Raw genomic sequence first — 21,668 nt, forward strand, 5'->3', positions numbered from 1 at the left:
ATAGAAGAAGCTCACATCAAAGATCTCAAACCCGGCAATGTCCAGTACGCCAATGAAGTACTGGCGAGGCTGCTTGGTGTCCAGGGATTGGTTGATTCTTATCACCATCCACAGAAACATCTTCTCATACACTGATTTAGACAGCGCACCAACAGAATAGTACACCTAAAGAAAATCCAACCTTTAGTTGTGTGTTGCTTCTTTCATCTATTGTACTTTAAGGGACACCTTACAATAAATTCAAGTTTCATTCTTACCTGCTGGACATTTTGTCCCTTGGTGACCCACTCGTTTCCTACTTTGACTCTTGGGTGACAGAGACCTTTGATGAGGTCGGCGGAGTTCAGTCCCATCAGATATGAAACTTTGTCAGCAACTGAGAAAATACATGTAAAATGTAAAATCAATTTACCCATTAAATCGTGACGTGATTTATGTCCCGATTATCTTGTTTCAGGGCTCCAGAGAGCTTCTCTTACCCTCAGTGCCATCAGCCTCTGCCTGCTCTTCACGCTGCTTCAACTTGAACTTCATGTTGCCGTGATGCATGATGGCACCAGTCAGCTTGTAAATGCCGTTCTTTTCTTCTTGAGTGAAGCCCAGCACGTCGAAGGCACTCTGTGGAGGAAGGAGCACATGATCACTTCTCAACATTTGTGCAGGTAATATATAGTTTCGGCACCCTGAATGAGAAGAGGGATATTATATTTGATATGTCATTATCTTTTTTGCATTGTATCAGGGTATATAGCAGAGGGACAGGAGAGATCCGGGGGGATAACATATAGTATGTCCTCTCTGAGCCACCAGGATCCCACATTAAACCATGGTCCAAATCTGATCCAGTCTATTCACATCATTTCCGCTAGGGACACAGGGGTTATAAGGTACGTCAAGTTTCAACAAGTTTTTATTACTCACATCAGTGGCCATCAGCTCCTCAGAATCGTTGATGGAGGCTACAGTCGTCTCTCCTTGGGAGATGAAGGCGTAGTCATAGGGGTTGTTGGTGATGAGCAACATCTCTGAAAAGCAAAACGGAAATGTTAGATTGTGTATGCTACTGTAGTAGGGATATACTGTAGCAACATTAACTTTAACTAGTTGTTACTGGCCCAAAGATCCGTTTGTTTTCATTTACCGAGCAGCTCGGGTTTCTTCTGAGACAGAATCTGATAGAAGATGTGGTAATCTCTCTCAGCCTTGAGCTGAAAGGTGACACGGGACTTCTCCAGCAGATCTGTAAAGACATTTGCATTATGTAGGTGGGAAAGGAGATCATTGTGAACATATGAACGGATAAAAGTATCGAGGAAAGACAGCTTACATGTCTCAATATCAGCTGAGGCCAGCTTTCCACTGGCTGCAAAGTGAATTCGGATGAATTTGCCCTAAAATTTTATGACAATGGAAAAAAAATGTTAAAATAGAATTGGCACAAAGGGGGATTTCATTCCAGGCAGGAACTTACAAATCTGGAGGAGTTGTCATTCCTGATGGTCTTGGCGTTACCGAAGGCCTCCAAAGCAGGGTTAGCCTGGATGATTTGATCCTCCAGAGTACCCTAAAATAATACAGAGAGTACAAAATGTGTTCAAAGCAGGTCAACGCTAAAGAAAATTATGCCGTTAAAGGTTAATTTCAGCATTTATAACCTTTTTCTCAGAGCCCACATCCTTCTTCCCGCCTGCAGCTGCAATACTGGCAAAGTACTGGATGACTCTCTTGGTGTTGACAGTTTTCCCGGCACCAGATTCTCCACTGAAGACACAAATTGAATTGTTTTAATGAATTGACAAATGGGCAACACACAGTACATCATCTCCAACTAGTCAGGTTTTTCAGTACTCAACATCAGTAAATACTGAAACACCTTTTTCGGTAGATTACATAGAATTGTCCAAAAGTGTCTTTTCTGTAGCCGCCACTATGACTGTTACTATCCATAATCAATATAGTCTATCACCATCCTTTTAAAAGTCATTGTTTTGTATTTTGTCTAGCTAATATAACAGTAGTGACTGCGTCGATATCTTGCTTGTTCACACATTAAAACTGTCCTGAAGAATTCAGTGTTGTTTAGCTATTTAGTATCTTACCATTCAATCTATAATTTAGCATTAGTGTTCATATTCAAGTCTCCTAGTCGAGTGGTTCCCAAAGTGGGGATTTCAAATGGGACCCTGGGCAGGGGTGAAAGTAAGACGGTACGGTCAGGTACCTCTAAAAGATTCAGTGCTAGAACGCAGTACAGAGAAGAGGGGACAGCAGCTTCCTGCCAAAACCCACATACAACCCATCACTCACGATCGCATTTCCAACAAGAAACTAAGCGGTCTGACTGCGCTCCTCTTGCGAACAAGTGCTCCACGAGTAAACGCCAGGCGCCATGCGCGGCAACCACGGAAACGGCATCTGTGCACTACTGCAGGCTACGTATCCCAGCCGGTACAACTGCGTGGTTTATCAAATATCTCTAATCACAGCTCGGTTTGTTGACACATGTGGCAATGCTGTTTCATCTTCCTTAACTTTGCGAGATCGGGCATTTATACTGCATTCATATGACGCCGGAATAATCGGAAATTAACGAGTTCCTAACTGGTAAAATTCACCTGAATTAAGTCAGAACAAAAAACTCCAACTTGAAAAGTTGTATCAACATTTACAAATTATTCTGCAGCACTTTCACCATTTAAATAAATCCTTTTATAGACATGATGTCAAGTGTTTCTAATTTCTTTCTACACCATACAGGCGTTGAATGGTGTGTTCAGGAATGCATGAAGCTGGTCGTGGGAGGAGAACAATATCAAGCGATGAAGGTTGGGGTAGCCTAGTAGTACCGGCATGAATGAACTTCAGTCTACTTTCACCCCTGACCCTGGGACAGAATCTTATCAAATGTGGGTCTAATTTGAGTCAGTTTAGGGGTTCCTTGACGTGAAAAAGTTTGGGAACCACTGTCCAACTGTTCACTGATAACATACCACCTGAACTAGTAACATATATTACTAGGATTAACTGGAGCATATCAGCAAAAGTTCATAAAACCAGCAAATAATATTCCTTGGAAGGCTGCTGGATACCACTTCCTTAAATTCCCACAGCATTATAGCGTTCTCAGTAGCTGTATAACAAAGTCATGGAAACATAACTTACGTGATGAGAATTGACTGATTTTCTCTGTCTGGAAAAGAAAAGAAAGGATCACTTTAGGATTCTAGGATTCCTTAGCATCTTTTACACTTTCTATGAACATTACGATTACAACTGAAGGTGAATTACCAGTTAGCATGTACTGGTAGGCATTGTCAGAGATGGAGAAGATGTGAGGAGGAGCTTCAGTCCTCTTCTTTCCTCTATAGGCAACAACCACATCTTGGTTGTAGACTGGCAGCGCCTTGTAGGGGTTGATCGTCACACAGAAGAGCCCAGAGTAGGTCTGTGAGGATAGAAAGAGAGGAAGCAAACTTGTTTTTAAGATACAATTATATCAGCTATTGATATGTGAATATACAGTAGTATGTATTATAGGTGAGGGGTACAATATTTGCCTCAACTCACATAGATCATCCATGCTGCATAACGCTCTTTGAGGTTAAACAGCACAGCGGGCTCATGGAGGAAGGTGAACATCGCCATGTCTTCAATTTTATCAAACTTTGGCGGGTTCTGAGGGTGTACATCACACTCCTTCACCGTCACGGTCTGAAAACGGAGATAGTCAACGTTAATAAACTGTTATTACAAGTGTGAATACACACTAGGAGGGAGCATCAGAGTCTCAGGCTTCTATTGTTTCTCTGCTATGTGTGACTAAAGGACAAATGGATCTGGATCATCTCATGTGTCTTTAGTTAGGAAACCAGTTGCATCCAGGGCAGCTGTGCTGTGCCAGCCTGCCAGCTCACTGACCTTCCCCTTTGCTGTCTCAGCAGTGACTTTGTCCCCCTCACGGCTGGTGACGGAAGCCTTCACGTACTCCTCATCAGTGTCGGGAACGAAGCACTCCTTCTTCATGTCGAAGGGTCGGGTCTGGGCCTCCAGACGCTCCCTGTCTGACTTCCTCAGGTACGGGGCTGCTGCCCCAAACTCTCTCATGGCAGCGTCGCCCATTTTTTCACCTTAACTACAGAAAAAAAAACATTTAAATTCAAACTGTTGTGCATTTATCTAAAGGCAACTGCAGGATAAAATGAATGCAATATAGTTTGTTTTTTATTTGTTATATTTAATTTCTTCCGACACGTCATAAAAAAATTTAAAATAAAAAAAAAAAAAATGTTCAGATGCTCTTACCTTACCAATCCCTACCGAGGAGTCTGAGGTGTAATGGTCCTGAGGAAACAAACAATGGAAACTGATGAGGCCAGTCTGCAGTCCACCACCAACACAGGTAATGCTTTAGTGTCAAAGTGGAGTCTGTGATTGGTAAAGCCATTGTCCCCCCGCACCTTACCTTGAGATAGAATGGTGACCTATTGGGGGTTTCACCAAGAGTTCTCCTTATAAACAAAGCCTCTCTGCCAAATATGGAGGAGCGTTCAGTTCAGGGTCCAGGAATGTTATTGTGTCTGCGTCAGGGTTGGGGGGGGGCACTTGAAGGGAGGAGGAGGTTAATGAGTGGCGCAGAGCAATATAGAAATCAGCGGGTCAGAGTCTTATCAGTGATGGGGTCTCCTGACGAGGCCATATTAGGAGCTCCACGCGGTGCAGTGATTAATCATAGGTATCCTCAAGCAGCCGACGGAGCACAACTCAATCTTTAAATAGACACGGGGAGGAATTCCTTCCTCATCATCATCCCCATCAAGTGTGCTTCTGTTATAGGAACAATGCATGCTGTTCTGAGCAAAAGCATCCTCACTTATACTGATCAGAAATGTATTTAAATGGTGTATGATTTAAATAGATGTGGTGATATTTATTTATTTATTTATTTATTTATTTATTTATTTATTTATTTATTTATTATATATATATATTTATATAGAATTTTATTTTTACTTTCACTCTTTTTTTTATCAGGCAGGTCAATCAAATATGATCAATATATAATATATATAATATGATGATGATGTAACTGAAAATGACAATGTGGACAAACAGTTGCATACTATCAGAGGGAAAATGCCAATATTACCAGTATAAATAAATAAAAATTAAAGAAAACATCTTTAAAATATGTTTATATATAATTACATAATGTTTCCTTAATGGTCTGCACTTTACTGTTCCACAAAGTTTAAAAAGATTAAAACAATTTATCATCAATTTCCACATCATCAATCAATATCAACAATTTATCTGCTTATTTTGTGTAGTTTCACAATTTGTATTTATTCTTATTGTTTTTTTATATTTCCTTGTATTTTATTTATCTTTTATTATCTTAAATACTTTATTATCTTAAAATCTTTTATTGCTTTCTTATTCAATTAACTTTTATATTGGTTGTTTTGGTGTGCATTAGTCTCTAAATCCATTCCTGAACAGCACTTTGAATTGCATTTGACTTGTTTGAAAGGTGCTATATAAATAAAGTTTGATTGATGATTGATTGATTGATTGATTGATTAAAAACTGAAAATGTATATTGCTAAATCCAGAGTGAAAATAGCTTAAGTTGCATATTATATATTTGTTTTGCATAAATGAAAAATAATTGTAAAAAATCATTACATTACATTCTAATTCAATGTATTTCTGAATTTACAAAAGATGAACCGTTAAATAATAATTATAAATAATAATAATAAATGAGTTGGAGATTGAGAAAGAAATAAGTATCAATGCATCTTTGAACAGCAGCAAAAAAAAACAAAAAGGGTAATTTACATTCTTTGCACGATGTGCAATAATACCGAGTATTCCATTAATGTAAACTACTAGTATTGTTGTCTCAACACAAAGGAAAACGCAAAAAACTATCTGGGGGAGATATTTGAGAGAAGTATGTCATGAATGGGTCTCAATTACCCAGAAGGCTTAAGTGGAGTCGCAGCGAGGCATTGGTAACACATTGTCTTTAGTTATCATAGAATGGACTTACTGCGGTAATATAAACAGCCTCCAGATACCGCATGGGCCGGTCTAAATAAAGAACACCAGTCTGTGAGATTAACCAGGCGACAATTGCGAGGCGACACACACTGAGGTCTGCCACAGGTGACATGCTTGAGATTCACGGAAAGGCAGTAATGATGACACACAATGGAGGGCTATGTCAGCATGATACGGTCCAATGTGATGCCAAGGTCACCGTGGAAGCCTTTTTCCCATTATCAGGCAGTGGCTAACAGAAAGCCGGGCCCCTGCAGTTACAGCGCCGTTGACACGGCATCGCGTCTTTGAGGACAAAGATAACTGTGTGAAATTCCTGTTTAGCACAGAGCTCTGATTGAGGAGAACAGCCTCGGAGGCTTTCTGCCTTTGCCTGCGTCTAAGGATCAGTCGTAGCAGATGATGGCCTTGCATAAATATACTGTGAGTGACGGGTATATCCCTCAGGCCGTAGACATTTAATGTTCCATTTTAAATGCCGCTCCTATGTGGAGGCTGACTCTAAGCTGAGCTGCTTCTGTTTTATAGCAGGATTCTTCAAAAGTAGATGTACACCTACCAACTGCTCACCCTTGGGTGCTGCTCATCCAGCTTACTGATTTATACTAACCCACTATTTAAAGGTGCAGTGTGTAGGATTTGGCGACATTTAGTGTTGAGGTTGCAGATTGCAACCAACTCAAACTTCTCCCAGGTGCCAAGCTTGTAGGAGAACCACGATGGCCGACGCGAAAACATTAATGTCGCTGGCTGTATTCGAAACCTCATACTATACTAGTAGTACTACCTCATACTATACTAGTAGTACAACCTGATACTATACTAGTAGTACCACCTCATACTATACTAGTAGTACCACCTCATACTGTACTAGTAGTACAACCTCATACTATACTAGTAGTACCACCTCATACTATACTAGTAGTACTACCTTATACTATACTAGTAGTACAACCTGATACTATACTAGTAGTACCACCTCATACTATACTAGTAGTACCACCTCATACTATACTAGTAGTACCACCTCATACTATACTAGTAGTACAACCTCATACTATACTAGTAGAACAACCTCATACTATACTTGTAGTACAACCTCATACTATACTAGTAGTATGTACTGATTTGGCTAAAATGTAGCATACAGTATGCGAACAAAAACAAAATCTCCAGTATGCCAAAAGTACCCGGATGTCGTACTGATTTGGAAAAAATCTCCAGTATGCATCGGACCAGTCTACCACGCGTACTGTATCCCACAATGCAAAGCTGGACCGCTACAGGCTACGGTTACAACAAACTTATAGGCCTTTTCATTGCCATTCTGTTGCTAAGGCAACAGCTTTGGTCCAAGTTTACTTCCTGTCAGCTACTGCATTAACAACCAGTGGAACAGGGAATAAAAGGGGCCCATTTAGCATGTTTATGTTGTCCAAGTTTGAAAAGGTCTATACAACATACCGTACATAGTTATTATGTATAGCAGCTATAATGCCCAGCCTGTCACCAGCACCAGTAATCACAGCCCCTTCAGAGGTTAAGAGATAAAAGGAGGTTCAACAGCCGGTGACAAGTGCTGAGATTATTTCCATTCTATAGCTCGTGTCGCCGGCCCCGTCACTGACAGCTGGCGTCAGGGTGCCAAATGGAAGTGAGAGATGCCAGAACCCTGTTAAAGACCAAGTGAAGACAACGCTGACCTCACAGGTCAAACTTCGACTCGTTAAAGGAAACACGATGCAAAAGCTTTGTTTAGGTCACAACAAATACACATTGTCACCACGTATATTTAATTACATACAAACTGGGGATGGATATTTAGATGGTGCATTTAGCTACATGTCCCTGGGCTTTGGACACCTTGACAATAGACACTTCCCATTATATCAGCAACTTAGAACTAGTCTCTAAGGTACTTTCTTTCTTTTTCTTTTAAACTCAATGTTACCAGCTTTCTTTGAATTTTATTTTTGACTTCATAACTATTTTATTGTTTTGTTCTTTCCTCTGCTTTTTACTGTAAAGTGCTTATACAAGTGCTATATTTATAGACCCTATTGAAACTGAAGGAATTATGATTATTAAAATGAATCGCATTATTGAGGGCCTTACGGTGCTCGAAAAGTTGTTAAACTTTGCACACTTATCAGACGTGATGTAAAATTTGATATTTTAAGGGTCTCGGGTTTGGGTGTTGCAAAATGGTTCGCTAGTGCCCTCTACAAAGTTGGAGAAATTGAGCCCCTCCCTCAGGTTTCACCTACATGTATGAAATTTGGTAGGTAGATGTAACATGTGGAGACGCACAAAAGAAAGCCTCTTGGAGGTATACCCAAAACCGGACAGGAAGTCTGCCGTTTTGAATTCAGTGTGCAATTTTCGTCCATTTTTAGCGATTTACAGGCGTCGTACTTGAACAAAATCCTCCTAGAGAATTCATCCGATCGACTTGAAATTTGGTCAGGACCATCTAAAGAACTTTGCGATGAAACTTTATCAAACGTTTGCGTTTTCATTTAACATTGGTGACGTGAGGTGGCGGTGAAAAAGTGCCTTCCGCCATAAAACAGGAAGTTGTTGTAACTTCTGCGTACTTTGTCAAATCTGCTCCAAATTTCTCAGCCATGATGAGGGTCCAGGCCTGAGGACATTTACATGCCAATACCAACTCATTGCCCCACCCCTAAACTTTAATCCCTCCCTCTTTCATAACCCATGAACCGTTTGTCATAGACAGTAGAGGGAGGCATCATTGCACTCAGCAGAGTTTCTGTGTAATTGTGCCTTGCTGCGACGACCAGCGTCCCGCCAGTATACTTGACGTGCTCGAATATGTGAGTGCCCGTTCATAGCTGCTTGTAGCTTTAATTATTATTATTTTAGACACTTAGTTGTTGATATAGTATGTTAGTTTTATATTATGTATATCAAATCTCACTGACATTGAGTACAGCAGTACAACTGAAGATTTAAAGTTATTTTAAAGGTGTTTAAAGTCATTTAGGCAATTAAAGGTACAGTGTGCAGGATCTGGCGGCATCTAGTGGCGTGGTTGCAGATTGTCCATAGTTCCCAATGTCTGGCCTGCCCATGGTAAGCAACCAGTTTTACTTTTCCCAAACAGCCACTGCTGCTGCTGCTGGAGAGGAAAATTACTCTCCGTGTGTGCAGAGGAATTCCCCCCGGAGAGACCCGGGTCAGACCTGTGTGTGTAAAATCTTTTATAAATTGGCTATAAACTAAATCACTATTGTGTTAGAGCAGTCAGTGGCAAACTGTTTTTTTTGTGACGGTGTCAAAGGTGATTGCCTTTAACTCCTGAGATAAGACTATAAGCATCATGTTAAAGATTCTAGGTCTAAATATAGAAGCGGTGAAGTGCTCCGTCTTTGGTCCGTCCTCTTTATTCATTCTTGCACGGGCTCAGATGTCCTGTTAATCACGCTGATAATCCTCAACACATACTGTGAATGGTCTTTCATTAGCTAATAGATACCTGCTCGTCCGCTCGGGGAGTTAAGAACATGACATGTAATAAGAGAAGAGACGGGACTCCCTGAATTTCACACAGTGGGAGTCTGGGGCCTCCCTCTACCTCCCTCCTCCTGCCACAAATCATTATGTAGTCTCCAGCAGCAGCAACAATGACTGAGACCTGGCAGACAGGTAAGGATGGCACTCTTAGCTCAGGGTATAAAACAACATTATTTTCTCTTGATTTTTTTTCAGTATATGAACTAGATATTTGATTATTGATTCTTTGAAATCCTCCCTAGTCCTTTGGAGGAGCGGGCAGGCTTGGACAGGTATTTACTGAGCAGCTGCATGTGATTATGCATGGTATTATGGTAGGCGTAGAGTATGAGCATCGGTTTATTGTTGACCTTGAGGCCCAGGCTCTTGGGCGTTCTTTAACTCTATTTTAGGAAAAAGGGGATTTGTTTTATCTCTCTCTCTCTCTTTTAGCAATCGCCTCACTTTAGCTTCCCACTTTTTAGGCCCCTCTGGCACCACACTGGTCCTGCTTAAGGCCTAACGCTGCTCCTCCTGGTTTCTGACGCCTGGTTTACATCATAAATTACCTCTAAACATTTTAATCACTTATTCTAATGGAAAAGGAAGATATGACCGTCCCGTTTAGTTCACAAAAATTGATGGTGACAATTTTATTAGTTGTTATATTATACTTATGCACTAGATTTTATGTATTTCACTCCGTATTGTAATATTTATAATTCAAAAATATAACGTCTTTGTTGTTACTGACCAGTCAATATAATGTACTTAAAGCTGCAGTTGGTAACTTTAATAAAAGTAACTTTTTGAATCTCTGGCGTAAACTAATATTCATCTGTTTTTATTTATTTATGCTCCTGCTTGAGTATTTCTTTCTCTTAGTTCTCTCCATTTCTCTCTCCGTCTCTCACTTACTGAAGGTCCTTTCAGACACAACGTGACAACGCCACAACTGAGCTCTGAAACACATTATTTCCAATGGCACGGCGGCTTTTCACTGCATCGAGCAAAGCCCGACTATGGGCGCTGCACACTGTGGCGAGCGCAGCTTTAACGTGAGCTCAAACTGCGCTGTGTCGCGAGCACCAACTGCTCTCTTCCGCCGGGAAACAACAGTTGGTGTAGCTCTATTGTCATCCGGGTGGAAACATTAGGGATTGTACACACTGTTCAGTTCCAGAAACAGGCTAAGATAACGAAAAGGGAAAAAAGTGTGACAATTTGGATCACATGACTGACATGGAAGTTACAGTAACGCCATTTGGCCACTACGAAAGTTGGGATCGACAACCGGCGCACTTCCTGGGGGCTTGGTCTCATATTCTATCATCAGGATATAGGGACAGTTTGAGCCAATATGATAAAAAGTTATTTATATTAAAGTTAACAACTGCAGCTTTAAGTTATTATTGAATACAGTATTTCCTGTACAATGTTCCATGAACCCACTCAGAACACAATGTTGTACAACAGCTTTGTGAGATTTTATTAAGCACTACAGGTCGTGAATAGTGATATTTGAGGGGATATATATGAGTCTTAGGGCCACTGTTGGGGGGAAAAACAAAGATCTGAGATTTCAAGAATTCAGTCATAATATTACAAGAAAAAAGTCGAAATATTTTGAGAATGAAGTCGTAACAGAATAGGTTGCTTCGAGTCATATATTATTCTTATAGTTGATTGGATTAATGTGCATGTTTTAGCATTTCCTGACCTGATTTCCATATAGTCTACTACACTACCTACACTTATTTTGACTTGTAAAACACTTGTGTTTGGACTTAATTGTCATGTCTCCTCTACGTAACGGATAACGTTCAGCGAGCCGGTCATTGTTGTGAAAGAAACCCCGACTGTCTCTCATCGCCCTGAAGGGGATTCTTTCACAACAGTGACCCGCTAGCTGTACATTATCCCGCTTATTACACGGCTACTTACTTAAGAAATCAATAATTTGACACATAATAGGTCCTCCAGAGTCCGACATCAGAGCTGCGCCCATAGCAACGGACTGTTATACATAGCAACGGTCTGCTATAAAGAAATAACAGACTTCAGGATGCTTCCCATTGAAAAGCTAAAGGAAGCTTGCTGCACGCTGCACTTCATTGGAGGTGGTGAAGTTAACATTTGTGTGGACAATAAGTCTCAGTTTTGGTTTTCCACCTCCAGTGAAAAGCAGCGCACAACCGCTTCCCCTAAACATTGTGTCATCCAGAGAGAGTCCCAGGGTTAGGGATACTACTACTACTACTAATACACTGGGATACTACCATATCAGCAGAGACAGGACGGGTAGATTCTGGCTGCCTTTCACATCATTTCATAAAGCCCGCTGAGCTGTAATCACATTCTGATGCCACGACTGAGCTCTGGTCTCAGCTGTCTGGAGAAAAGTCCAGCTGCTGCTTCACAAACACATCTGGTTATTGACTCATAACATCTTGTAACTGCTTTCATTTTCTCTGAATGCTTATTGGTGAAACATCACTCACTTGACACATAAGAGACAGACTGCTCTCATCTGTTTGCTACGACTCGTTTCATGTAAAATTACGACTTCATTCTTGTAATATTACAACGTTTTCTCTTGACTTTATTCTAATTAAATTATGACTTTATTCTTGTAATATTATGTCTCAAAATATTACGACTTTATTCTCGAAATCTCAGAGTTTTTCTCCCTCGATGTGTTGCCTAATACTCGGTTGTAGATCTACTGCAGCAGGAAAAAAGGATTTGTGCAGGCTCCAAAGCTTCACTCCTCATCAAACCCTTTTTGCTACAGCCGGGGGAAGTTGGAAAGACAGAAAAAGAGAAACAGCTGTTACTATAGGTCTTCAGATTAGTATTGCTTAAATGCTACAAAGCAATGTAATCATTAACAGACTAAATTTCTGCAAGTAGCAGAGCAACATGTTAAAAAGCAGCTATCAGAGGGCAGCATGTGTCAGGGTCAGATGCTGTGCACCTGCTACAGAGTGCATGCTTCAAACCTTGGGGCCAACATCACGGCTCTTGGCGCGCAGCTTGTTGACCTGAGACTCTGCGATGTCAGCTCTCTCTTCAGCCTCGTCCAGCTCGTGCTGCATCTTGCGGGACTTGCCAAGATGAACATTGGCCTGTTCCTCCTGTTTTAAGATATATAAAAGAAATAGAGTTACACATTGATAGGAGAAGAAGCCAAATGAAGACCTCACTTCACACACTTCCACACTCACAGACTCCTCGGCAGATCTCTTGTAGGCTTTAACTTTCAGCTGCAGCTTATCTACCAGATCCTGGAGTCGGGCAATATTCTTGCGGTCCTCCTCAGTCTATGGAAATATAACGCACAAGTTTACAAAGTTAATTTTCTTTAAAAGAACCACACATGCAGTAGGCTTGTCGCGGTAGTCAGTGCTACCGGTGTCACACGGTGGTTGGGCACACACCGATTTAAGTCGTAGTGTGCCGACTACATTAATCGGCACACTACGATTACATTACGATTCCATTACGTACGTTTTTGTAATTTTTTTAAAATATAAAAATAATTAAATTAAATTAAATAAAAAAATAAAAAATAAAATAGTTGTTTTTCTTTTTTAACAGAAATAAAAACCCATTTAGTTAATTTATAATTAGTTAATCTCAGCTCAGAGTAGCAGGTGTCATATTTCACACACAGGACGAGAGAGAGAGTTGGCAGACTGAGAGATGGCGGAGGATTCGGTGTCGAAGCGAAAAGCAAATGCGCCTAGCAATATTTCAGATTTAAACCCAATGCCACAAGGGAACCGTAATGTTAATGAGGTAAACGCTGTGAGCAGGACATCATGGCCACAGCTGGTGTGCGTGGCACCAGGTAGACCCCTGCGGCCTCTCAGTAAAAGCTCCACCGGAGAGGCCAGACACACAGCCACCCGATGTTAAAGATCAAAGTAAGCGCTACACATATTGACCGTCATATTTTCTTGTAAATGTCCTCACCGTCACATCCCTAACATGCAGATGAATGAAGCTGGCTACATGCTACAAACCTGATAGGTAAGTTCCTTGATACGGCGCTCGTATTTACGGATTCCCTTAACAGTTTCGCCGCTTTTCTTCTGCTCCATTTCCACCTCACTTTCCAGCTCCCTCACCTGGTCAGAGAAAACACTTTTTAGATGACTCTCCTAATAACTTCACTGCTGACCGAAAACAACACAAATCAGAAATGTGAAAGAAATACTCACCCTGGCCTCGAGCTTCTGCACCTGCTTCTTGCCCCCCTTCAAGGCGATCTGTTCAGCTTCATCCAGACGGTGCTGCAGGTCTTTGATGGTTTGCTCCATGTTCTTCTTCATACGCTCCAGGTGAGCGCTGGTGTCCTGCTCTTTCTTCAGCTCCTCTGCCATCATGGCGGCATCAGTAATGGCCTTCTTGGCCTTCTCTTCAGTGTTTCTGCACTCCTGCACCGCATCCTCTACTTCTGTCTGAAGCTGGGACATATCGGCTTCCAGCTTCTTCTTTTGGTTCAGCAGACTGGTGTTCTTTCATTATACAATTAAGGCAATTTCGTTATACAATGTACTATAGAGCAATATTTAAAAAAAAAATAAAACAAATTCTAAGTCTAGCATCCGCCATACCTGTGAGTGCAGTAGCTGCACCCTTTCAGTAACGTCCAGCAGCTCTTGCTCAGCAAGTTTGCGACCTCTCTCAGTTTGCTCCAGAGCAGCCCTGAGCTCCTCCAGTTCAGCCTGAAGCAGGTTGTTGCGTCTCTCAACGATGGCATTGTTTTCCTTCAGATCCTCGTTGGATCGAAGCGAGTCATCAAGCTGCAGCTGAGCATCCTGGAAGATGTTCAAAGCCTCCAGTTACAAAGATACCATAGCAATGATGCTGACAAAAATGAAAGGTATATATGTCCCCTTTTTTTTACCTTCAGATGTGCATGAACAGCCTTGAGTTGTTTCTGAGCCTCCGCTGCCTGCCTGTTGGCCTGGCTTAGCTGGATCTCCATCTCATTGAGGTCTCCCTCCATCTTCTTCTTCAAACGGAGAGCCTCATTCCTGCTGCGAGTCTCGGCCTCGAGAGAACTCTGCAGGGTGTCAATCATCCTCTGCAGGTTCCTCTTGTTCTGCTCCATCTCCTCATCTTTCTCAGCCATTTTACGGTCCATGTCTGCTTTAATCTGGTTGAACTCAAGCTGAGCTCTGAGAATTTTGCCCTCCTCATGCTCAAGAGAACCCTAAGATAGACATTAGGAGTTTGTCAGACCATATATATTTCCAACTATTCTCCAAATTAGAGCTTTATTTTTAAATTATACATTTATATGAGAAACTTCATACCTCTGCTTCCTCAAGGGCAGACTGAATCTCGCTCTTTTCCTGCTCCAGCTGCTTACGGAGTTTCTCCAACTCATGAACGGTTTTTCCTCCCTCACCGAGTTGCTCAGTGAGGTCAGAAATCTCCTCTGTGTGTGAAAGTAGTTGTATTTAGTTTAGCACCTGCAAATGTGTACGTATTGCCGGTTTAGACACATTCAGTGACATATTACCCTGAAGATTCTTGTTCTCTCTCTTCATGGTCTCCAGTTGGTCGAGAGATTCTTCATAGGAGTTCTTCAGTTTGAAGAGCTCAGTGCTCAGAGACCTGGCTTCCTTCTGAGAGCCCTCCAACTCACACTGACACTCCTCATATTTCTGTTTCCACTCGGACAGGACCTAGACATTGAGATATGAGTTGTACAATGTCAAGTTTAAATCACCACATCAAGCTCTCTACAGTTTGGCAGACGTGCATTATCTGTTTAACACTTTGAAATCTTAGTTTTTTGTTGATTAGAAAATACAGATATACTTTGTCAAAGTTTCTTTGCTTCTTGTCCAGAGCAGCAGCAGCAGCATTAGACCTCTCCACATCCACCATGAGATCTTCAATCTCATTCTGCAGCCTGTGTTTGGTCTTCTCCAGAGACGAACATTTAGCATTCACTGCTTCAACAGCCTCTTCAGCGTCCTGCAGACGCTGAGCCAGCTTCTTTCTGAAATACAAAAAACAAGTCTTATCCAATATTCTTTTTTATTTTGGGAGAATTTCATGCCGTTATTTGAGAGTATAGTAAGTTAAGGCAGTAGAGATGTGTAACGGCATGCAACGAAGCTTGCCCCGATATAGATTGTTTTGCATTGTCAATGGCCATTTTTAAGGTTGAAATATACTGACATTTTTCTCTCAGTGTTCTTCTCTTGAAGTCTTTATCTGACATCACATTTTAGATTAATGTTCATGTATGTACTGGACTCACTTTGCCTCCTCCAGTTCCTCGGTTCTCTGGATGGCATCAGTTTCGTACTTAGTTCTCCACTGAGCCACCTCGGTGTTGGCCTTGGACATGCCGCGCTGCAATTCAGCCTTGGCCTCCTGCTCCTCCTCATATTGCTCCCTGAGCAGGTCACAGTCATGACGAGCAGACTGCACTGCATGGGCTAAAGCGTTCTTGGCCTGGATAGATATCGATAATGTGGGTATTTCTCTTGGACATGCAACTATTTTTGTAAAGATAAATTAATCCATTTTGTCATTTTCATACCTTTACTTCCTCTTCTAGTTGTCTTTTTAGATCTTCAAGTTGTTGATTGTATGAATTCTTTCCTCTGGTAAGCTGAGAAATGAGAGATTCTTTCTCCTCCAGCTGTCTTGCAAACTCATCTAGAGAGGCAAAAAGTTAGGTTTTAGAATTGCATTGTTCGACATTAAACAAGTTTATTGTTTCAAGTGAAAAGAGTAACACCGACTATTCTCAGATTGAAGCTTGGCCTTCTGGGTGGTGAAGTCATTAAGGGACCTCTGAGATTCATCACACCTGTTCCTGAATTCATTCATTTGGTCCTCCAAAGTTCTGCAGGTCTTCTCATAGTTAGTCTTCAAAAGAAATATACCATAGTTCACTGGCATTGTTTACTACTTCTCCAACCCATCTTCCTCCCAACTCGTCAAGTACCGCCGCCTGGGAAGTGCCCCTCGGCATCAGATAACGATGCATGGTGGCACCCTTTAGCGACTGAATGTTTAAACCCACCCGTGCCGTTATTCTACGGTCAGAGCAAGTGACGTAATACAAACGCAAGACTTTCAACCAGGAGACCGGTGTTTGTGTCCCGTGTGAAACTAAAAGTAACGTTGATTTATTTTGTCACGAGTATGCATCGTCAGTCCTGTGAGTCGCTAGTCACGTGTGTCGTTAGTCAGTGAAGTTAACGTCAACCACGACTGTTTCCTAAACCTAACTTAGTGGTTGTGTTGCCTAAACCCAACTTCCTGTGAAGTTTATTTTGAAAGGACACTATGCATGTAACGAGTGTATATTGACACGCCGTCCCTGTCACTTCCAAAAGTAATGCAAGGGGCGCACCCTGTGCGTCGGTCTCCGATGCCGAGGGGCACTGACCAAGCGGCAGTAATTGACGAGTTGAGGGCGAGAATGTGTTGACTTTTCAACGTCGGACATCTCCAGACATTTTTTCACTACTTTGCATTCCCAATTGCAGCTTCAAGGGACAGAAGATGTTATGTTAAATTTAGCTTGTGCTTTTACTTTGAGCATCTTCATGCACACATACCTTAGACTTGACTAATTGTTCCATACTGGAGACCACATCATCCAGTTCCAGTCTGAGCTCACTCTTCTCCTTCTCCAGTTTCTGCTTGACCCTCTGCAGGTTGTCGATCTGATCTCCCAGATCAGCCACACTGTCGGCTTGTTTCTTCCTGAGTGTGGCAGCGGTGGCTTCATGCTGCAGAGTGGCCTCTTCGAGGTCTCTGCGGAGTTTCTGGAACTCAGCCTCCCTCTTCTTGTTCATCTCAATCTGGGCGGATGTTGATCCACCAGCCTCCTCCAGCCTCTCACTGATCTCCTCCAACTCTCGTGACAAGTCTGCTCTCTGCTTCTCCACCTTGGCTCGGGCAGCTCGCTCTGCCTCCAGCTCTTCCTCCAGCTCCTCTACACGGGCCTGTTGCCAGAACAACATGTTTAATGAAGCAATAGTTTGGGGAAAATGTTAACATTCAATTAAGACCCACTAGTGTACATCTGTACCTGCAGCTCTTTCAGCTTCTTCAGGAGTTGAAGGATCATGGCCTGATCATCTTCAATTTTGCTATTCAGCTGGATGATCTCAAAGTCTTTCCTGCAGCATTTTGTATAATCAGTGTTAGTGAATTAAAACTGCAATATGACCATACTGAATGAAGAATGTCATGATGAATGTGTACTTTTTCAGGCGCTCCTCCAGTTGTTGTTTGTCATTTTCTAAATCCATTACAGTCTCTTGGGTCAACTTTAAGTCTCCCTCCAGCTTTCTCTTTGCTCTCTCAAGGTCCATTCGAACCTTCTTCTCTTGTTCAAGAGATCCTTCAAGCTTAATGCAAATACATTTGATTACAACATTTGTGAAATGTTCAATCAAATTAGTACGTACAATATTATCTAAGTAGTAAAATTTTGATTCTTACATCGTCCACTTGCTGCTCCAGCTTAGCCTTGGCCTTGGTCAGAGAGTTGACTTTGTCTTCTTCACTCTGCAGATCATCCAGTGTTTGCTGGTGAGCTTCCTGTAAGGCTTTCTTTTCCTTGGTCAACTTGGCAATGATTTCGTCCTGACCTGCCATCTCTTCAATCAGGTTCTTCACCTGTGAACCAAGGAAAGATGAGTTACTGGATGCCGTATTAAGTTGCTGATCCGAAACAAATGGCTAAGTTCGATGCCATACCCTGTTCTCGATGGCGTGCTTCTCTTTCTCCACTTTAGCCAGAGTTAACTCTAAGTCATCAATGTCTTTCTTCAGCTCTGAGCACTCATCCTCCAGCTTCCTCTTCTTAGCAGTCAGTTCAGCGTTCATCTCCTCCTCATCCTCCAGTCTCTCAGTCAGCTCTTTGGCTTTTCCCTCCAGTTGAATTTTATTTTTGATCAGCCCCTCGCATCTTTCTTCTGCATCACAGAGATTATCTTGCTCCTGCCAAATATTTGATCACATTAGCACATACCTCAACGACATGTTCAAAGGTAAATGTCAGTACAGTGGCATTCTCACCGATTGAACTTGGAGATGCAGGTCGTTCTTCTCTTGGAGAAGAGTGACCATTTTCTCCTCTAGTTCCTTTCTACGAGCTTCCGATTTTGCGTAAGCCTCCTTCAGCTTCAGGAATTCTTCCTTCATGTTGGCCATTTCCTTTTCTGTCTCAGCAGATCTCAACAGAGGTTTGATCTTGAAGAACAGCTTCATCCAGGGCCAATTCTTGACCCCCATGAATGAACGGACATTCCATTGGATCACTAATAGTGCTTCTCTAAAATATTTTTGAATAAAAATGGAATGCTTTAGTTAAATGTACAAATTACAAACCAATAATCTTTGAAGCTTTAACAACGACATCAGCTGGACACAAAAGATACCTGCGCTCTACCATCCTCTGATACTCAATGCGAGACAAAAGACCACGGGATCTGGCTTGAATACCAGTGATGATTTTGGAGAGACGCTCGTCTCTCAGCTCTTCAAGCAGACCCAGCAAACCAGCCTTGAAGAACACCTAACAACACCAATTGGTATTTTACTGTCATCTTCATCTCCTACTGACATGTTTCACTTTTCCCAATAAAAAAACAACTTCAGATGATACCTTGGTGTGTCCAAACCGGTATTGGTTGTGATCAATATCCAGACCCCCAAGAAGTTTCTCAGCTCCCTTCCTGCTGTCAATGAACTGGCCGTCAGGGATGGCAGCGGGATTCAGGATGCGATATCTGGAGAAGAAGAAAGAAAAAATGTCTTACTTACTTACTTAGGCCTTTTGTCCCTCTTGGGGAATAGGCCGTCAACAAGGCTTCTCCACCCATCTCTATCCTGGGCCTTTTTCTCCAGCTGGTTCCAAGGGTAGCCCGTTGTTTTGGTGTCTGTCTCGAGGTCTCGGCGCCAGGTGTTCTTAGGACTTCCTCTTTTCCTTTTTCCTTGCGGGTTCCAGGATAGAGCTTGCCTGGTGTTGTTTGTTGTAGGCTTACGGAGTGTGTGACCTATCCATTTCCAGTGTCTTTTGGGGATTTTGGGTGTTGGTGGCTATGCCACAGTGTGTGTGATGCGTGAATGTCCAGCATATAGCCTCTCCACCACCAAGACTCTTTACAGTGCCTCCCTGTGGCAACACCTGGTAACTGGGCATCTTGCAACCCCAGGCTAAACTGTAAAGGGATCTCGGAGCAGCAAGGTCGCCAGAGGTACAGTGTGCAGGCCCACCGGCGTGTGGACACTCCCTGGCACTCACCAACCTTGCCCCAGCTATGGGTAACTAGCCAGGAAGATGGAGCTCGTAGCCTAGTAAGGCAGTCCATCTTGGAGAAGGAATAACTCTGATTTCAAACCTGGGTAGACAAGACTCGTAAGCCTGGAAAGGCAGCTGTATAGGAGAAGGATAACTCTGATCTCAAAACCCGGGCAGGCAGGGCTCATTAACTGTGATAGGCCACCTGGCTAGGGGAAGGGCAACCCTAAACGAATGTCCCTGGCCCTCCAGGTTGGGGGTTGTACGTTGGGCCAGCAACCCGGCTACATAAAAAAGAAAAAGTCTACAGAAACGTCAAAAACTGTCTGGGAGAATAATATTTAACGTCTGTTTGGAATCATACAGTAAAATTTAATAATACCTCTGTTTGAAATCTCCATAGAGGATTCTGTTGGGGAAGCCCTTTCTGCAGATCCTGATGCCTTCCAGCACACCGTTACAGCGCAGCTGGTGCATCACCAGAGGGTTCTCCATGGCCCCGGGAGTCTTGGTCTCATTGGGGATGATGCAGCGTACAAAGTGAGGGTGAGTAGACCTCAAGTTGGTCATCAGCTTGTTCAGGTTCTCCTTTTAATGTGATGAAGCATATATTTATAAATATGGGCTGTTAAAGTATTCATCATCATACAAAATACCATATGGTATAAAAAAAGTCTTGCACAATACCCTGTGAAGAGCGGACACAGTCTGAAACGATGATCCCTTCTTCTTCTTCTCTTTTTTGGCTTCACCCTCACCCGTAGCTGTTAAGAAAAATACATTTTAACCATACAGCCAGACAAAAAAAAACATTGTAATTTCCAAACAAGATATTCACGCCATGGTACCTGAATCAGCTCCTGCATAATTTGCAAAGAGGGTAGATAACACCTTGAGATTCGACTTCTGGTAGAGTGCTACGACGGTCTCATTCAGGGGATCCTTGTTCTTCACCAGCCAGTTGACGATATTATAATCAACAGTTCCAGCATAATGCATCAGGGCAAAATGGGCCTCTGGTTTTCCTTTGACAATTCTGGGCTTCTGGAAGTTGGCAGATTTCCCCAGATGGTTGTCATAGAGCTTTGTTTTGAAGGTGGAATCAGAAGCTTTGGGGAACATGCACTCCTCTTCGAGGATGGACATGATACCCATGGGCTGAGGAAACAAAAATATAAGTCGTTTTTAAAATACCATGTATTTTTTTTTGTAATTCTTATTCATGTAATAATCCAGTTTCTCACCTTTTCAATCAGGTCAATGCAGGCCTGCAAGTCCATACCAAAGTCTATGAAAGTCCATTCAATGCCCTCTTTCTTGTACTCTTCCTGCTCCAGCACAAACATGTGGTGGTTGAAAAACTGTTGCAGTTTTTCATTGGTGAAGTTGATGCACAGCTGCTCAAAGGTGTTGAACTGCAAAGAGAAAAAAATATATATAGGGTTTTCCATCCATTTTGTTGAAAGAGGGACAGTTTATTGCACGCTAATAAATTAACTTACATCAAAGATCTCAAATCCAGCGATGTCCAGTACACCAATGAAGTACTGGCGAGGCTGTCTGGTCTCCAGTGACTGGTTGATTCTTATCACCATCCACAGGAACATCTTTTCATAAACAGCCTTGGATAGAGCTCCGACCGCATAGGTCACCTGGGGAACAGGAAGCACATTTAATACAAAGCAGACAAATTTGGGAGTGCAGAAAAAACAATTTTTGGGTGGATTTTTTCCATGCAACCTTTCAGCCTCTGCAGAAGTAGTCATATAGAAAACATATTGTTCCTGTA

The 21,668-nt window shown here is 42.2% G+C and overlaps 2 protein-coding genes across 2 annotated transcripts in view; both read right to left on the reverse strand.

Annotated features, from left to right (window-relative positions):
• LOC119499245 overlaps window positions 1-21,668 on the reverse strand; it is a 39,570-nt gene that overhangs the window by 11,912 nt on the left and 5,990 nt on the right. The window contains exons 12-49 of the mRNA XM_037788512.1: window positions 21,382-21,531; window positions 21,124-21,294; window positions 20,728-21,037; window positions 20,567-20,643; window positions 20,262-20,467; window positions 19,244-19,367; window positions 19,017-19,153; window positions 18,655-18,910; window positions 18,334-18,576; window positions 18,076-18,252; window positions 17,836-17,981; window positions 17,660-17,750; window positions 17,184-17,573; window positions 16,359-16,485; window positions 16,154-16,272; window positions 15,868-16,065; window positions 15,421-15,597; window positions 15,119-15,284; window positions 14,910-15,034; window positions 14,498-14,806; window positions 14,205-14,408; window positions 13,809-14,105; window positions 13,611-13,715; window positions 12,810-12,905; window positions 12,585-12,719; window positions 4,303-4,341; window positions 3,919-4,128; window positions 3,568-3,711; window positions 3,289-3,445; window positions 3,163-3,190; window positions 1,656-1,761; window positions 1,472-1,564; window positions 1,328-1,391; window positions 1,142-1,240; window positions 922-1,025; window positions 480-618; window positions 258-376; window positions 16-165 (exon numbers count right to left, since the gene is read on the reverse strand). Coding sequence (XP_037644440.1) covers window positions 16-165; window positions 258-376; window positions 480-618; window positions 922-1,025; window positions 1,142-1,240; window positions 1,328-1,391; window positions 1,472-1,564; window positions 1,656-1,761; window positions 3,163-3,190; window positions 3,289-3,445; window positions 3,568-3,711; window positions 3,919-4,128; window positions 4,303-4,341; window positions 12,585-12,719; window positions 12,810-12,905; window positions 13,611-13,715; window positions 13,809-14,105; window positions 14,205-14,408; window positions 14,498-14,806; window positions 14,910-15,034; window positions 15,119-15,284; window positions 15,421-15,597; window positions 15,868-16,065; window positions 16,154-16,272; window positions 16,359-16,485; window positions 17,184-17,573; window positions 17,660-17,750; window positions 17,836-17,981; window positions 18,076-18,252; window positions 18,334-18,576; window positions 18,655-18,910; window positions 19,017-19,153; window positions 19,244-19,367; window positions 20,262-20,467; window positions 20,567-20,643; window positions 20,728-21,037; window positions 21,124-21,294; window positions 21,382-21,531 — 5,988 coding nt within the window. The remainder of the gene's footprint in view (window positions 1-15; window positions 166-257; window positions 377-479; window positions 619-921; window positions 1,026-1,141; window positions 1,241-1,327; window positions 1,392-1,471; window positions 1,565-1,655; window positions 1,762-3,162; window positions 3,191-3,288; window positions 3,446-3,567; window positions 3,712-3,918; window positions 4,129-4,302; window positions 4,342-12,584; window positions 12,720-12,809; window positions 12,906-13,610; window positions 13,716-13,808; window positions 14,106-14,204; window positions 14,409-14,497; window positions 14,807-14,909; window positions 15,035-15,118; window positions 15,285-15,420; window positions 15,598-15,867; window positions 16,066-16,153; window positions 16,273-16,358; window positions 16,486-17,183; window positions 17,574-17,659; window positions 17,751-17,835; window positions 17,982-18,075; window positions 18,253-18,333; window positions 18,577-18,654; window positions 18,911-19,016; window positions 19,154-19,243; window positions 19,368-20,261; window positions 20,468-20,566; window positions 20,644-20,727; window positions 21,038-21,123; window positions 21,295-21,381; window positions 21,532-21,668) is intronic.
• LOC119498230 (myosin-7-like) lies at window positions 12,214-15,040 on the reverse strand. The gene is made up of 8 exons (XM_037786876.1): window positions 14,910-15,040; window positions 14,498-14,806; window positions 14,205-14,408; window positions 13,809-14,105; window positions 13,611-13,715; window positions 12,810-12,905; window positions 12,585-12,719; window positions 12,214-12,370 (listed from the first exon to the last, which is right to left on the reverse strand). Exons 2-8 carry the CDS (start codon window positions 14,735-14,737, stop codon window positions 12,347-12,349), a joined length of 1,101 nt encoding a protein of 366 aa, XP_037642804.1. The 5' UTR covers window positions 14,738-14,806; window positions 14,910-15,040; the 3' UTR covers window positions 12,214-12,346.

This window comes from Sebastes umbrosus, chromosome 12, assembly GCF_015220745.1.
Source record: "Sebastes umbrosus isolate fSebUmb1 chromosome 12, fSebUmb1.pri, whole genome shotgun sequence".
Taxonomy (NCBI): Eukaryota; Metazoa; Chordata; class Actinopteri; order Perciformes; family Sebastidae; genus Sebastes; species Sebastes umbrosus.